The sequence below is a fragment of the Pieris napi genome, chromosome 17, assembly GCF_905475465.1.
Source record: "Pieris napi chromosome 17, ilPieNapi1.2, whole genome shotgun sequence".
In the NCBI taxonomy this organism is placed as follows: domain Eukaryota; kingdom Metazoa; phylum Arthropoda; class Insecta; order Lepidoptera; family Pieridae; genus Pieris; species Pieris napi.
This window is the reverse complement of record NC_062250.1, coordinates 3,273,400-3,291,777: the sequence shown is the minus strand read 5'-3', so window position 1 is coordinate 3,291,777 and position 18,378 is coordinate 3,273,400. Positions and strand designations below refer to the sequence as shown.

Below are 18,378 nucleotides of genomic sequence, written 5' to 3'. Positions count from 1 at the left end.
TTAGGTAAACACATTTACGGCCTATATCGTTTGGTGATAAAGAAAAATCTACAATTTGTATTTTAGATTGAAAAACAGCGATTATATAAATCATTTTCTTTCCTCTTCACCGGAATTTTAACTAGACGTTTACATCCCGTATATATTTAAATTAATTTTCGTTTAATACAAGATCAATGAATACAAATAAGAAATATTGTTATTTAATACTTAATAACAATATGTTAATTATTAAATACTTAATAATGTTTTTTAATCAAATTTTAAATGTATTTTTTCCCTAATCATTTGAAAATTCTTGAGAAAATATTTTAAATGGGTTCGACCAATCAGTTAAGTTTTAAGTGTTTCTTTACATGTGTTTCGTGCGTTCAAACAGTCGAATTGGTTTATACATACAACATATAAAAGGTCAACTATCACAACGCTACCAGAAGCTTTCATCGGAAAACTCCAATTTCAAATAACCTTCAGCCAGATTGGTTTAAAAATAACTATGGAAATTCCCTTATGTTACTTCGTTATACATTAAACAGATGTTATGAACTATTCATGTACCAGTGAATAAAACATATTTATTACATCTTCTAATGGCGTATTACAGCTTTTAAGTGAATATAACATTTAGTGTATGTATATATTGGGCCAAAGGTAATATATATACGTACACTAAATAATAATATATTTTTTTATGTGACCATACATTAACTTTAAACATCTACATAACCAAATATTTGGTATTCTATACACTAGTATATACAGCCACTGCTGTGGTTTGCTATTTGAAAAAATATTGTATGAAAATAGAAAATAAAAATGCAATACTAGCAAGTATTTTACTTTAGTGTAATGCCATCTGAGTTCTCTATATCAATTGATTTTGATTCTCTTATTCATGTTGTAAAGATCTTTCTTTTGTTTTAATTAATTTTCAGTTTAAATTCATGTAATTAAATACAAATACTTAATATGTAATGCAATAATTTTACGTTGAAATTAGACTTTGTTACTTGAAATAAATTAAAATAGAAAATACTACAATACAAAGGAAATTTGCGTTTGGGTGTGTGCTGTGTGTGTAAATAATGATTGTACATTACGTACTCTGTTCTATGCCTAATAAATCCACTTCCAAAACGAAGAAGAGAATTCAATTCTCCTTTTTTTAAATAACAGGAGGAAAATGGGCAGGCGGCTCATCTAATGTAGACACTAACATTGCCAGAGGGCTCGCATTTGCGTTGCCGGACTTTTAAGAATTAATACGCATACTTGAAGTACAGTACTCTATATGGGGCCGAATTTGCGCTTTATACAGATACAGAGCTTTTCTCATCTTATGATAGCACAGATAATAAATTCCGTAAACAATATTCCACGAATTGCTTCTATTTCGTGTTAACTGCGTCATTTAAATTAACGAGCTCTATTCGGAAGAGAATAAAAATAACACTTCAGCTGGCGTCTGAACAAAATACAGTGATTCAACTTTACTAAGAATCACTCGACAGTCGATACCATATTGCGTTTATTAATTGAATAACATCCCGTAAATAAGATTTAAAACGAATACACAACTTGTATGTGTGTGTATTATTAAACTTTATCAAAATGTATTTATATCAATGAATAAACACTCTAATCACGGATATAGTTCTTAATTGTTCTTTTTAATACACCTAACTAAATATTTAGTTGAATATCGTTCCCAAGACTTTCAATAACACATTTAATAATCATTGATTGTTAAGGGAAAATTATTAAAATTGTTTGGAATTAGAACTTTAGTTTTTCATTATCTTTTCAAAATCTACTTACTGTGTTTCGTTAACAATTTCCTTGTAATTTCTTCCTAAATCCTATCATTTTTAGTTTCTTGGGTATGGGAATAACTATGGGAATTTTAGAAAGGTTAAGACTATGGCATGACTAACAAAAAAGGTCTAGATAATTAAATCCTTTTATCAATAATTTTATCACTAATCATAATAATGCGTATTATATTACAAACCTGTGTTAAACAGTAATTATAAGAAAATTAAGTTACGTTATGAATTTCGAGAACATAATTACTATTCATTAAAAAAATCTAACAATAATTGCGCGAAAAATTACGCTAATTAAAACTCTTCAACTGTTAACTATAGACATTACGCGACAATAAATTGATGTAAGATTCCGACATATGTAACTATAATTAATTTCAAACACACATATATGTTTATTATTCTTTACTTACATAGTAATAATAATAAATATAAAATTGTGGCAGTGTACCTTTAATGCTGGTAGTATTTCCTCGCTGTATTGCGATATTTATTCGTTGAGCGAGGAAAGTACCAGCTCTGAGGTCACCTAATGGGGTTATTTAGCGCCTGTGCACTTGAACCCCACGGCCCAAGAGTCTCTACTCCAAAGGGAACAAATTCAAATTTGGAGCAATGACTTATATTCGACTATATATTTATTATTTTCCGCCGGCTCTAATAATGTCCACTCAACTTAGTTTTATTCCTACATGCGGCGTGTTATTGTAATCTATACTAATATTATAGAGAGGAAAGGTTTGATTGTTTGTTTGTTTGAAATGAATAGGCTCCGAAACTACTGGACCGATTTCAAAAATCCTTTCACCGTTGGCAAGCTTCACTATTCCCGAGTAACATAGGGATGCTTACTAAAACTTTAATAATCTAACCCAAGGTGTAAAAAAATAAACAAAAATCTTCCTTCAAGCGTGTGCGCTGCGAAAACTATTAATGATAGAACAAAATGATGGATTAAAATTTTTCAGGACACATCACTATCTATAAAAAATGTCCCGACAGCATGTCTATCTTTTATAGTTACGTCACAATAAGCGTCCTTTTATTATTTATTTTTTTATTAAAATACCACCGCTAGAAAAGGCTCTTTATTCGTACCTAGGTATTGATCCTTATCAAAATAAATACCAACGTTTCACATAAGCTACAATTTAATGGCATAACCACCAAAAAAGCATGGTGGATTGGTGTTCTCCTGCCGTTTCTCTTGAATAGTTTACTACACTGTAATATAACAAAAATCTTAGCCACAGCAACGCTTGGCCGAGTCTACTAGTCTTCTATATATTGAATTTTTACCTTTTCATCGTCGCTGGCATCTCCGACGTCGAGGTGCTTGGCGTCGGCGCCGCCCGAGCCATTGGTATCGGGCGCGCCGGCCGCCGCGCTCCACGGAGACGCAATGGTGCCGGCCGCGAGCGCGCCGCTCGCTGTAACAGAAAAAATTACATTAATAAAATAAATTAACAAAATTAAACCTCAACTGCCTGTCAATATTATTTTCCTTCTGTCAACTTTGAAACTTGGACTGCTCCAGTTTAAACCTGATTTATATCAATCATAGGTACACTTACGAAATGAGCACACGTGCCTTAAAGTCTAAATATAGAATCATAATCAAGTTTATGTAATTCCAATAATTTTCAGATAAAAAGTCGGGCATGAAAAAAACACGTGTGTGTACTTATGTACACGCGTTAGAAGTTATACTTTGGCGTAACAAGATAAAAATCTTTAAAAAAAAATCTACGTTTGTAGAAAAATCGACCCTAACAATAGAAAAAAACTGAAATGTTGACTATCACTTCAGGGTGTCGGGTTTTTGTGACGGTGTGCGCACGCAAAGTAAAATTTTATGAACTTACAGTTGTTAAAGCTCTTTTTGCTTCAGTATTGATACGCAAAATGACTCATTGACAAACAATTTTATGTTATAGAGGTTGTGGAAACATTTCTTTAAGTTACTGAGGGCTAATTCAGAGATTACTTATTTAAGTTACACAGGTTGCGTATTTTAAGTTATGGAGGTTTTTTGGCTCTGATGGGAAGGGAACATATTATTTTTTGAAGTTATAGAGGTTTTTAAGTTAACGAGGTTTGAGTTATCGAGATTCTACTGTATAATGCATTTTCTACAGTATGTTTTAACATACTGTATGTATGATTTGTTTTAACAAATCTATTCTAAAATACATGACAATTGCGGTGAACATAAATTTTACCAAAAATATATAAACGTTACATAATTTAATGTAAAGACATTAATCAAACTCTAATAAAGTACAGACGTAGTCGAAAGTAATAACAGTAGTTCCCTATTGACGTCAAACTCTGTTTACAAATTCGGATGCACATTGTAAACTTCGGGGCGTATTGTGGCATACTAATAATAGTAAATGCTGCTGGAAGTGCAGGAGCATTGTTTAGATATTAAAAAAACGTATAGGAAATCATCAATTGTTGGGAGATCTATTTGCACGATTCCCGGACATGCTTTCTATAATATAACTAGCTGACCGGGCAAACTCCGTTTTTCCATGTATATCATTTATAATAAAAAAATAGGGGTTGACCGTAGAGGGGTGAAAGTAAGGGGTTGTATGTAGTTTTTAATGCTGTATCATAAAAAAATAAAAACAGAAAAAAACATCTAGAAAAAAAAATTATTTAGGAGTGGACTGGACTACCCTTAACATTTATGGGGATCAAAAATAGATGTTGTCCGATTCTCAGACATACCCAATATGCAAACAAAATTTCATGAGAATCGGTCGAGCCGTTTCGGAGGAGTTTAACCACAAACACCGCGACACGAGAATTTTATATACATATTAGATATATAACCCATCACGTACAATAGATTTAAAGCTAATTCAATGACGACAGTGATGCGCCTGGCTATAGTATCGGGGTACACTCCGATGATTTAGGTAATCGCCACGCTTATAAAACTAAGAAAACCTACGTGAGCAAAATGTAGACTTGGCTCGTACACTCTGTAAGCCTTTAAGTGCTACCGTAAACAAAAGAGGAAAATTAAATAATAGGAAGTATTTATCTTTAGTCCAAAACCAGTTGAACTTGATAAAACATTGTTCAAGATCGCTTTAATCCTTTAAATAACATGAATAACCAAGACATTTAATTGGAACGATATCAAATCTTAATGTAAATCTATATATCAAAGGTACAGCTCATTTACAGTTTTTCCAGACTTTTATTACCGGCCATAAACCAAGAAAACGCTCAAGGATATCCATTCGAAATTTTCTTAATACCAAATAAAGCTTTGTAATAAGAACCCTGGAGGTCGTAGGAATTCTTGAAATTTTCATATTTACCGTTACAAACATGCAGGTACGAAATGTTAACAATATAAATATAATATCAAAACGAAGAATTTCGTTATGAAGATCGGATCGGCGAAGAGAGTAAAAGTATGCAGTCTCGCGACGAGGCGCGCCGTGTCCCACTCTCGTAAGATAAATTTTCCTGTATATTTTAGATTTTTTAGATTTATTTCTCGTCTTTATAAAGGTACGAAAATATTTTTATAAAAAATTAAAATTCTTATTATTATAGCACTCAACTTCGAATTGAAAGCTCTGATAACAAAATTCATTACACTGCAAGTCAACTTATAACTTTTATGACGTGAATGAAACAACATATTAAAGGTGTTGAACTGCTAGCTTTGTTAATATTTTATTAATGTTATTCTCGTCTATTTTTATGTTCTTATCCATTTGAATATATTAATGTATTTAGAAAACGTATATCATTACTATAAATCATATTAAACTTTGAATTAAATTAAACTTGGTGAAAAAGCTTTAAAAATACCTGTGCAACTCACCCAAAGGCATTCAAGTTCTGCTGCTATTAATAATTCAAATGTTGTATAGATGACGATAGTTTTTTTTATTTAATGACAATATTTATTCTAAAGTATTAATTTATTTACAATATAAATCAATCATATTTCTCACGGTATTGACGGAACAACTCAAAACGTTGTCGATTGGTCATGTTTTATTGCTTTTATAAATTATTGTTAGAGTTATACAATTATAACCTTCTATGGTATAGTTTATTCATTGAATCAATGTGCATTTATGGGAATGCATTAATTTCTTTGTTAACTACATTGTAATTGGGCCTTGAGAGGAAATCTATTTAATATAAACAATTGATTGTTTTCGATAAATGTATGATTTTATGTATGAAATCGGACAGCGTGCAGCAAAACATTTAGTGTAAATCTTAAATTTTTAATTTATACACCTATCGACTCATATTTAGTACAGGCATTTCGTTATAAAATTATCAATTATTTATTTTGTTATTTATTTTATCAATCAAAAATAATTTCAAGTATTTTTGTGAATTTTTAAAGTCGGATCCTACTGGGAAGCACTGACAACTGTTGTAATAAATATATTTTTACTTAAATTAAATGTTCTTATATAACTTCATCTTTGATAACAGTCTAAACACTGGTACCTATTCTATAGTTTATGTAAATAAATAGTGCCTGAATCCCGTGAAATGCAATTATGATAGCATACAAAGCCAAGTTATGAGACTTATAAGCTCGAGTGCGTTCAATTAGTACAATCGAGAGAGTAATTCGTGAACGCGGCTGACAAAGGGCGCTGCAATAATTAAAATAATAAAGCATCGTCCCCCTCATTGCTGAATGCTGATATGACAAGTGTCCCCAATAAGGGTAGCCGGTTTGAGCCCTTATGAATTTTATTTAGATGAAATTAATTAAATTGTATTATTAGCGAGAACCTATTGATGTGACCACCATTATTATATACGAGTATTATGAAGAGATTATTTGTTTTGACTGGACCAATTTCAAACACTTGTTAGTACTTTACATTATCTCTGTAACATAGGCTATATTTATTTACAAAATAGAAAAAAGTAGTCCCGCCATGTGAAGCTGACAGGCTTATTTAAACTCTATTTTACTACTTTTATCATCATCATCATTATCAACCTCTTTATTTGGTATGTTCAGAAAAGACTTAATACGTTCCTCAAATTTCCTCTAGTACGCCCTGTACTGCCTATCCACTATATATTCACTATGTTTCCACTAGGAGACAACCTTCTTATCGATGTCGTCGATTTTATACGTATATGTATTAACATATTAAAGTTTTGAAATATGATTGAATATAATTTATATAGTTTTTCTAATACGCATAATGTCAAAGTTTGTGGATACATTGAAGTGCAATGGACTTCAGCCAAAGACCGTGATGAGCGCAAATAAAACGGCATTACGAATATAATAATCAGCAATAGTTCTAGCTTATGGAATTAATTCGATTAGTAGTGTCTAAGACGTCATAGCTTTATTCCATTAATAAACTGTGCATCAAGGATTCTTTGAGATTGTAGTTAAACGAACACTTGAGCGTTGAAATAGTGGGGGCGGTGCAAATAGTTCGCTATTACTCATATGGTAATATTGTCAATAAATGTTCGTTTAAGTAACGAAAAGTGAAGTCAAGATCAAATTAGACATTTCAGTTACACAGGGTTTTTTATATAGTCTTCTGCGGCACGACAGCCGTCAGCGGTGCCTTACTAATATAAAATCTTCAAAAAAATCTGTGCCTTACTAAATGGAAGGGAGATGTCGAATCCCATTAAGGCTCTATGAATTATAGAGAAAACGAATTTCGTGGTGACATTGTATTTTTTATCTATAAAATACTAATAATTATACTTCTATACAATACTATAAAAATTATATATCTATAAAATACTAAATAACTAAATAGAAACTTAAACCTCATGAAACCCATGCTATTTTAGAAAAAGTATGGGTTTAACAAAACTATACATATTAGGTTTAAAGACCTTATTTCTCAAAAAATATATATATATGTAGGTATATGACGCGTATAGATCACGTGGCTATGCTACTTTTTGACTACTAAACAAAGCTATCTAATACTCAACTAAAGAATATATTATCATACCTATGATACTATAGTAATGTCTACATAGTATTAAGTATATAGAGTTTATAAAGTGATGAAACGTTTAACTCGGTATCGTCGAAATGCCAAGTAAACGTACCTTTGACCGAGCTAAAGTGCCACTCCCTTAGTCCTAATATTAGACTTATGTAGACTTCAGCAAGAGTTAAGTATAGTTGACATAAACAAAAGCCTTATATTAGATACTACAAATACATTTTCTATTTCAAACGTCCGTGCTTATCTGTATGCTTTTTGTTATAGACCTAGTCCAAAACCCGACCAGTCGCTATTCCCTTGTATTTGCCATACCATAGTTTAAACTGAGTTAATATGTAATACTGATTTGAAGGTATTTTTAATTCTAGACGCATCCACTACATTAAATAAAAAAAATCTGTGGCGCTACACCCGCGTTAAGTCTTGGCCTCAGATTTCTGAATCTGTTTCATGATCATTTTTAAATCTAATAGGCAAGTAGGTGATCAGCCTCCAGTGTCTGACACACGTCGTCGACTTTTTGGGTCTAAGACATGTCGGTTTCCTCACGATGTTTTCCTTCACCGTTCGAGCAAATGTTAAATGCGCACATAGAAAGAAAGTCCATTGGTGCACAGCCGGGGATCGAACCTACGACCTCAGGTACAGTCACACGCTGAAGCCACTAGCCCAACACTGCTCTGCCACTACATCAAATATTATATTTAAACTTAATGACGTAAATACCAAGTTAACAATGAATTAATTTTTTAATAATTAAAACAATATTTCTTATTATATCTGGAATTTGTACCATGTCGTGCCTGTTTGCCCCTTGCATTTGGATTCACGATTTACCCAACCGTACCAAAACCGAATATTTCCACCAGATTAATGGTTTTCTGATGCAAATAGGATTAAATAAATTCAAATTAAACTTATTATCACAGTTTGTGGAATCTTAGGAATTTTTTACACCTATTGTTATGAAAAATTACGGCCCCTTATTGCGTATAGATTGATAAGCTGAAAAAGCGTTACGAACACACGCGATAGCCTAAACGGCACTAAATTACCGGAATAATTCCGTAGTTTGGTATTAAATGCATTCCACTAAATCGCGTGTTTCAAACGAAGGACGTATGTGCTTTTAATACACTTAAAAATCGCTACAATTCTAGGGTTTTTGTTTGCATGCACTATAACTGTCCTTTAATTGACCAAAAGACTTGTAGACTTGTGTTTACATGAATCACTCTATTAAAATTTAATTAAATGTTGTGTTTGTATGTTACTAACATAAAATCATCTAATTTCGTTAGTAGCCCATAGATATCTTTCGAACAAATATTATATTGAGATCCTTCACTATAAAATCAGCAGTTTGTAGTGCCTTTATCATTTTCAAGGTATAAGCTGTACTGTGAGTTTGGCAAATTATTAATAACCAACATAAATATCGTCCTTTAAAACACGATTATAAAATATCTGTTTTGTACGTAACCACTAGCAGCTGTAGTTTTTTCCATATCAACGTAAACTTGTATGCTAGCGTTGAATAGTTTATCAATCATATGTTAGTAAAATGACATACATTGGCCCAATTAAATGATTTCTATACAAATAAATAAAGATTTTCAGAAACAAGTTTTATACTACACTATTGTATGTATAACAATGATACAATAAATAAATAAAAAAATCAGTGGTGCTACAACCTAGGCAAGTAGGTCATCAGCCTCCAGTGCCTGACACACGCCGTCGACTTTTTGGGTCTAAGACATGTCGGTTTCCTCACGATGTTTTCCTTCGCCGTTCGAGCAAATGTTAAATGCGCGCATAGAAAGAAAGTCCATTGGTGCACAGCCGGGGATCGAACCTACGACCTCAGGTATGAGAGTCGCACGCTGAAGCCACTAGGCCAACACTGCTCTATATATCTATATAACTATGATATATATTGAGACTATTTACTCATTTACTTACAGTTCTATCTCAGGGGTCAATACTCGTACAAGTATTATAGTATAGTTTCATAAACCGCGTAGTAAAACGCACTATTAAAAAGTCGGTGAACTTATAGTTAAAACAACACCTTGTTAAGGGCAAAGCAAATAATACTCTACATGTATTACAATAATTACGTGTTGTTCGTTGACATTAAAGGTTGTGGTTTGTGGTGGTCACTGCCACACAATGAAGGCCGGTGTAAACATAAAATGATAATAGGCGGTAATTTATAGACTAGTATAAAAAAATGTTTTGGACACTGGGCTTAAAAATATAACTATGAAGGTATTAGGTTATTTATTCATATAGGTAACACAATGTACACGTATGAACGTCAAAAAAGAAATATACATTAAATGCTTCTAATTTTACATTTACTGCCAGTTCTCAAATCAAGGGCTTAGAAAGGAAGAGAAGAACTGGCAATAAACTCTCCGCCACTCTTTTTTTAAAGGAATCACATTAAGGACAATCATTGTGTGATTGTGGAAACTCTGTTTAGGCTAGGTTAGGTTACGTTATTCGGTTACAATCATACAAATCCTTAAATTATATTTCTATATGGAAAGGATTTTATTATATGATATAGCCTTAAGATTTGGTCCGGTATAAACAATGTCCTCTGATCATGTTTTCAATGAATAGCTGACATAAAAGGAGTTGCAGGTGCGTTTCCTTTCAGTTTTGGCAAAGCGGTTAGCAAATTATACCAAATCTTTATCCTAGTGAATGCACGTACTTTCATTGTATTAAATTGGGTTAGAATAAATACTTTTTATTGGGAGTTATTTATTTATAATATTAAGTAAGGCTCCCGTCGACTAAAAACAAGTGTAAATTGTACATTTTATTTCCAATCAAACATGCGTAGTAACACTAACTTGGCTCCATAGTAGCAGTCTCAGTAGCCATGTTTCAGTCCGTTATATCGAGTAGATATTAATTAAAAAATATAACTAAAATAACTCAATTCAACTTTGTTTCGCCACCGAATTGTTTTAACTGGTTTAAAATCTCGCTCTCCTTTGTTAAATGAAGAAATTTTATTTGTTAAACTTGTTTGGCCATAATTTTAAAAATGTGTTTTTAATTGTAAATCCAAGTTTGGTAGAAGGCCGACGTAACACAAAAATGTAACGAAAATGGGCCAAGGTTTTAACTTTTACATAGGTATCCTATACAGATATTTTTGAAGGATTCAAGATGGAATTCACAGTAGCGATATTGTGTATATTATGTGTTTGATATTATATATTAGGTTTCTCGACATTATCGTGTTGGCGTAGTCTGTAAGGATAATGTGTGTACTGTAATAAATAAAATAAAATAAATTAAAAAAAAAAAAGATTAATAAGCACTAAAGTAAGCTGCTTTAATTGTGACATTTAAGGGTAAAGTTATAAATCGTCAAAAGATTATGACCCCGCGTGAACTATAACGCATTACCTATTGAATTTTAAAATACAATAGTCAAGTCTAGGCTCCGCATCTTAGCTCTTTTATTAAATGATTATTTGTGTCAAGAGAAGTGCTGGCCTTGTGACTTGTACGTGTGACTCTCATTTCTGAGGTCGTTTCGAACCATGGCTTTGACTTAAATGTCTCTCTTTGTGTGCTTTCAACATTCGCTCGTACGATGGAAACATCGTGAGGACACCGGAATTTAAACCTAAAAAGTCAACATGTGTCATCAGCTACTGCCTATTAGAAAAACAAATGCTCACGAAACAAATACATTAATCTCAGAGTCAGACCCAGACGTAGAAGGTTGTAGCGCCACTGGTTTATTAATTCGTCGGACTTCCGTAGTATGGACTTGTGTCTGCAGACTCGAGCTTTATAATATCTGTGTACTGTGGCAGAATCCGACTGGTGAGCATTATTATTACGCCTAAAAAAGTTACTCCAAGGGGTTGCATATATTCCCCTATCAGATTAACAATCAACCATGGTTTATATGCATTTTGTTACCCCAAGTTAGTGGTGCAACTTGAAATATTTCTTCAGCTTCACTTCTTAATAGGCTTTTGTCTCTTTAGAAAAAAATACTTAAGGTTTATCAAACAATATAATGTTGTATCAGTCCTGCTTCCTGAGAGTACAGACAATACTGTCTATAGCAAAGTAGTTGTTACCACGTGTCCCGAACTGAGCTCTTTTTATACGCAAGGGATATTTGTGCAGGGCAAATTCAACCCCTCAGTGCATTAACAAAAATGGCCAATACCAGGGGGAAAATGTAGAAATAATACACGTACGGTGGTGGGTGGTCACCTGTCCTGCGCACCAAAGTATGTTAATTAATTTTCGGTTGACCGTTCAACGCTCGAATCGGCCCTGCGGTTTGCCCACGCTTTCATATAACAAAGGACCGCTTAATGTTCACTAATAACTAGATTGTTAGGAATACATCATTTTAATCAGGCTTATATCAGTGTTGGATCTTATGTACAACTGTTTATGGTACACGGTGTTATAAAAGAATATTATAATAACTAATTAAATATTTCTTTAGTGTGTTACTTGTGTGTTTTAGTATGAATAAAAAGGAGTAAAGTTGACAAAAAAGTAGACAACCACGTTGACAAGTAAAAACAACAGACAAGTTTCATATGCCCGGATTCTATATGCTTTATGAGTCGTAATTGCTACGAGTCGTAGATTTTCTGTTAAAACTTTATATCAATTTTGGAAAGGGATTTCTTTGGGCCTGCGACGCACTCGCAAGCCGTCTAACAGTTATTATTATTTTTATTATTAGTAAAGCTTTATTAATCCATACAACAATTGGTTAGTTTGCATTCCTTAATATTAGTATTAGTTGTGTTAGTATGAGTTTAAAAAAAATATGTTAGATTTCTTTTTTCTTTTTTAGCGGTCTAGTTCTTGTATGGTAAAAGCCTCCTCCATATTTTTCTATTTCTCTTTGTCTTGAGCAACATTCATCCAGTTTATCCCCGCTAATTCTATAATGTCATCTGTCCATCTTTTCTTTTGCCGTCTAGCAGTTACCGCCGATAATCAAACAAATGGCTTGCGTTTAAAAATCGTTATGAATCTTAAGGAACTTTTTATCTTCCACAGGATTTGTATCGATTGAAGATCCCAGTTGCTGATTGAAGCTCGGCCATCTCTTTTAAAAGGTAGTTGACGATGAAAATACGTAATAAATACCGTTGAACTAAAATGACAGCTAAAAGCAAATCAATAACGCACGTGACTTGAATGGGAACCCCACTCTATTCATTATTCAACGGCATAACTGTTCGGTCTATTCGATAATATGGCGATCTAATTCTCCCAGTATCCAATATGTTCGAGAATACGCCCCCGGCTAGGAAGGGGTTGTTTCAATCATTAAAAAATAAATGTAGCTGTTAAATGAATTACAGATATCGGATATGATATTTATGCTCTCGAATGACTTTATGACACTATGTTACGATATTTATCTTCTGAAAACCACTTATAGAAATTCGTATTTAATAAACTTTATTAGTATGTTGATAATAAAGAAATTGGGAAAACATAAGTTTGAAAGTTATGTTGTATTTCAAAAATAGTATGCTTAAATTATAAAAAATAAACTTCTTTTTACTTTTAAAATTCAATTTTATGAGTAAAAAGTCTATGTATATAAATAATAATGACTCGCAAAATAACGCCAAAACTCGACGACGGATGGACTCCCAAAAAATATGAGGAAGATTTTTATGTAGAGAAAATTTTGGAAAAACCTTTTTTAGGTTTCATAAAAAAATTATTAATTTTAAGGCAAAAACTAGTTCGCGGAGGTAGCTAGTTTTAAATATCACATAACAGATGCATCTGCATTTGTTAGAAGCGTGCTTACAAAGATGTTTATCTGTGTGAATGTTTACTAACTGGTAACAATACCGTACTATGGCCTACCACACAATACGTACGCACGTGTATCGAGAATTGCACGTCAGCGAGATATCAATAACATAATGAGCTGTAAAGAGCTGTATTATCCTTGTTTGATGATACTTTAGCATTATGCCATTATGTTATTTTCAAAATAAAATTACGAGATCTCAACCGGCTAAAATGGGTACACTCTACACTTAGAGTTATATATTCAACTTCGTTTGTGTTGGGGATTAAGCTACAACATGTTAGAGGGGATCTTAGTATCACTACATCTTTTAAGATCCTTAGGTAGGGTATATAACGCGGAAATGATGGAGAGATTGGGGCTACAAGTGCCAAATAAACACACTCGGCGTGGTAAGCGGTCGCAATTGCAGTGCCGCGAGCGCGTACAAATTTAGGGACACACAATTTACGCGCGATTTGCGCACCCTGTATACTGTTGCATGTGAGAATGATGTATTTAATTGCACACTGGCTGAATTCAACAGAATTGCATTATTTATAATTTCTTATAAAAAGGTTTATGTTTTCTTGTTTATTTATATGTGATACTAGCTGGTGAATTCGTCTGCGCAGGATTAAAATGATATTTCTCCAAAAGATCTAGCGTAAAAGTCAATCTAGTTTAAATACCCGAAGCGATAAAAGTATTTATTTTCATTTAGGAATCAATTTATTACTACCAAATGTGCATTTGAAATAAATTATCAATTTTTATTGTAGTTATGGTTCACTATTTTGTCTATAATGGCTTACACATAAGACATAGATAACTCTTCTTTGTAGGACTATTTAAGATAAACATTTCCATCATATATTACATATGTGTAACTCTAGCGATTTTGGCACCGCACGCCAGAATAGCTCGCAGATGGTAGATTTTTTCCTACTTACTTGATATTTTGGACAATTCACTCAATATCTTTATAAATTGTTGCTTGTGTTATTCTGATGTATAAGTTATATTATTGTAAAGATTCAATAAAATCCATTAAGTAGTTTATTAGTAGGATTATGTTCTTAGTTATAATTTTGTATTAATGAGTCTTCCATTGTTTTAGTATTAAGTTACTGTAAGAATAGAAAAGAAGGAAATAAATAAATTCAAATAAATTTTATTTCACTACGGTAAACATTTATTTTTTTATTTTTTGGCTTCAAGATACTGACGGCCAACCTCCAGTAATGGAGAGGCACTAGAAGAAGAAGAAGAAACATTTTATTCCGTATGCTATAAGGTTGAGACTCATATTTGTACTGGATTTGGATTCTTGTACGTCAAAAATCTATTGGATTTTGATAGACAGAGTGATTTGTTAGATAGAGTGGCAATGACTTCTTTCTGAATCTCTTAACTCTCTACAGTGCCACATACCGGCGGCTGAAATTGGTACCACCGTCGCCATTTTGAAATGTCACACTGACATTATCAGTTTTCTTGGTGCTTACAATAAATAATTTTACTACATACCAACATCTAATAAAAATCAAACTTAAATGTATTAATTTTTATAGGCAAAGTTTTAATGATGGAACGGTTCTAATTATATAATAATAGTACAGGTAACAAAACCTATCATATCAGTTGTTTCTAAGTTTGTGTAACATTTATTTAAGCCTAGAACTGTATTTTCTTGATACTAGTATACACTGTTTTATTAAGACACTTCAATAAATTATTAAATTAGCCTGCATGATTTCAAATTATTCCCCTTATAATGGTTAATTTCTATATACTGTCAATACTAATATCCATGACAGAAACGCTCTTACCGAAGGAAAGTAAACTGTAGCTAAGAATGAATCTTGTATGACAAATCAAATCGCTTTAGTATAGGGGCATGTGTTGTCGCTAATCTTGACATGACATGTATAACAACTCCTCACCTTTTAAATCTTTCGTCTCTTCGTCAAAACTGTACTTACACTATTATAGAGATACAGAAGTGTTGTTATGACTGATTTAGATTCTATGAACAACAGCCAAGTGTTCGACTGTCAATCCTACTCGTGGGTTTGAACCCTGACCGTGCATCATTTTTTGTTCAATACTCTAATCAGGTAAAACAATTTGGGCTTTGTACGAACACTTATAACTCGAGAACGGCTGGACCTATTTTCATGGTTTTTATGTTGTGGCTAAGAATAACTAAAAACATTGAGAAAATAAAAGGAAAATTTCACTACAAAATGTTTATATTTCGTAACTGTCAAACATTTAATGTTTATACCGACGACACGGTGAACTATACACTCAAATTAAAGAACGTATTTAAATATAGGTTTAGAATCGACAAGAAATATTTATAATATTCGGATAGTGGCATATTATATATAGATTTAAAAAATGTAGAATAAATTCGGAATGAAAAAGGATAGACATACATATTTGTTGTCAAATATTTGTGTGCGTTTAGACGCTTGTTCTCTTTGTGTTAATTTCTTATTAAGGTTCTTAAAATTTGTTTATTAATTTTTATTTTTATTATAACTATGAAGGTTAAGAAAATTGTAAAAACTGTATATTTTTTTGTTATGATTACTGTTAACAATTTATTTTATACAAGTTACTGTTAAACAAAAAAAAAGTACCGATTTATTTATGTCCTAAATCCCCATATCCCGATAAACACAAGGTTATACGTGCACGTGTGAATGGCGGACGTGATTAAAAATGCGGCTCCTTTTAAACCCATTCTAATGAGCCATTAGAGAAATCTGATCCCTATCGCTTCCCCATTTTTTGTGGACACTGCCAATTTTTCTAACGATAATCATGGGAGCGTCTGACTCACGGCTACTCATGCCAAGACGACAAAGCTGTATCTAATATTGATATGCAAAAAGCGACCCAATGTCTCCAAACGAAAGTCTAGATTCGTGTGCACTAGTTTTAAATGAATCATACATCCAGCTGCGAATTCAAACTCGGATTGCACTTCTATAGTCGACTCGACTTACCAACGTAATAAACAATACTCATATAGCATACATTTTCACACGCTTCACTTTTTGAATTTAAAAATCGAACTCTAAAAACACTGTGCGCTAAATCGAAACGATCGAGTTCCAATAGACCAAATCGAGTGTAACAGAGTGAATTTTATGAGATTGGTCAATGACCGATTGAAAGATACAAAAAGTAGAGCCTTGAATTTCAAACGCGCGATTATTAACAATTTCAGCTATTTCGTATTGGAGATTCGTGTAGTAATACAGTTTAAAAAAGGAAATATTAGCTTTAATGAATTATTTTAAATAATAAGTACTGACAATGAATAAATTCGATTACTACTCGTCGGTTACACAGTATTTGAAATCCGTTTTAAGGTAATAACGGTTTTAATATTATATTGATTTGCCACACGTTCGTCGACTTATTTGTTTACGTTTTTTGCTTAAATTCTAAAACACTTAAGTATAAAACCAGCTATGGTTAAGAAATTAAAGAAAAACTAAACTAAAACATTGAACTTGTTGACTCGTATCTTTGTAGAAAATACAACTAACCCCGATTTTTTACAATAATTCTTTATTTCCTGATGTAACTTTTCAGATACGTGTAGGTACTATGTAGCAATATTGATTGATACAATGATATAAATAAATAAAAATGATACAAATTAAACTAATTTGTGATAAAGTAATATACATTAACATCAGTGTTGTAATGGCTTCAGCGTGTGAGTCTCATCCCTGAGGTCGTAAGTTCGATCTCGGCTGTGCACCAATGGCTTTATTTCTATGTGCGCATTTAAAATTCGCTTGAACGGTAAAGGAAAACATCGTGAGAAAAACCGCGCCTTAGACCCAAAAATCGACGTCATGTGTCAGGCACAGGAGGCTGATCACCTACTTGCCTATTAGATTGACAAATCATGAAACAAATACAGAAATCTGAGGCCCAGACCTAGAAAGTTTGTAAGCTTCTAAATTTACAATATTTTAATTTTCTTATTCCATATAATGTAGTATTAAAGCGCTATATTTTAGATGGATGTACATGTGAGAACAAATGAAGAGAGTAATGATTTTAGCTTGTGATATTAACGTCGTCGTCACGTACTAGGTTATTCAATACGATTTCAGATATTGCAACGAATTGGAATCAACATCGGTTTCAAATGTCCATAATACTGACCTGATAAGCCATTGTCTTATTTATTTTATTTGTAACAGCAAAAAATTTAACTCTTGAAGTCGAAGTTTTAAGCAGTGAAGACTTAAAAGATACTAATGAAATTAGGACGATACATCACTATGGAATGGAAGAATTGAATGAACACGTGGAGTGGAGGCCCAGCTTGAGTACTAAAAATAAAGTATGGGACATAATTCACAGTGATTGATCATAGATACTATTAATAACCGATTGAAGCAATAATAGGAATTCTGAGTAGCTTAAAGGAATAGTTGAACGTAAACGTGCGCGGATTGAATTAATTAAACGATGTCAAATTTGAGTATGAAAAATAATCAGGGCTAAACAAGGGTAATGTTAGAATAAGGTGTTGGTCTAAAAATTTAACAATACATTGAACCAAAGATTTTGGACTCGGAGAATTGTAAAATGTCAAACATTTAAACACAAATGGTACTATTACAAACATGTATATATGTTTAATAAGAGCAGTGTTGGCCTAGTGGCTTCAGCGTGCGAC

At 32.5% G+C, this 18,378-nt stretch overlaps 1 protein-coding gene across 3 annotated transcripts in view; it reads right to left on the bottom strand.

Moving 5' to 3' along the window:
- LOC125057709 (protein scalloped) overlaps positions 1 to 18,378 on the bottom strand; it is an 88,239-nt gene that overhangs the window by 23,480 nt on the left and 46,381 nt on the right. For all 3 annotated transcript variants that reach the window (XM_047661535.1, XM_047661536.1, XM_047661537.1), the window contains one exon: positions 3,126 to 3,256. In XM_047661535.1, the coding sequence (XP_047517491.1) occupies positions 3,126 to 3,256 (131 nt within the window). The remainder of the gene's footprint in view (positions 1 to 3,125; positions 3,257 to 18,378) is intronic.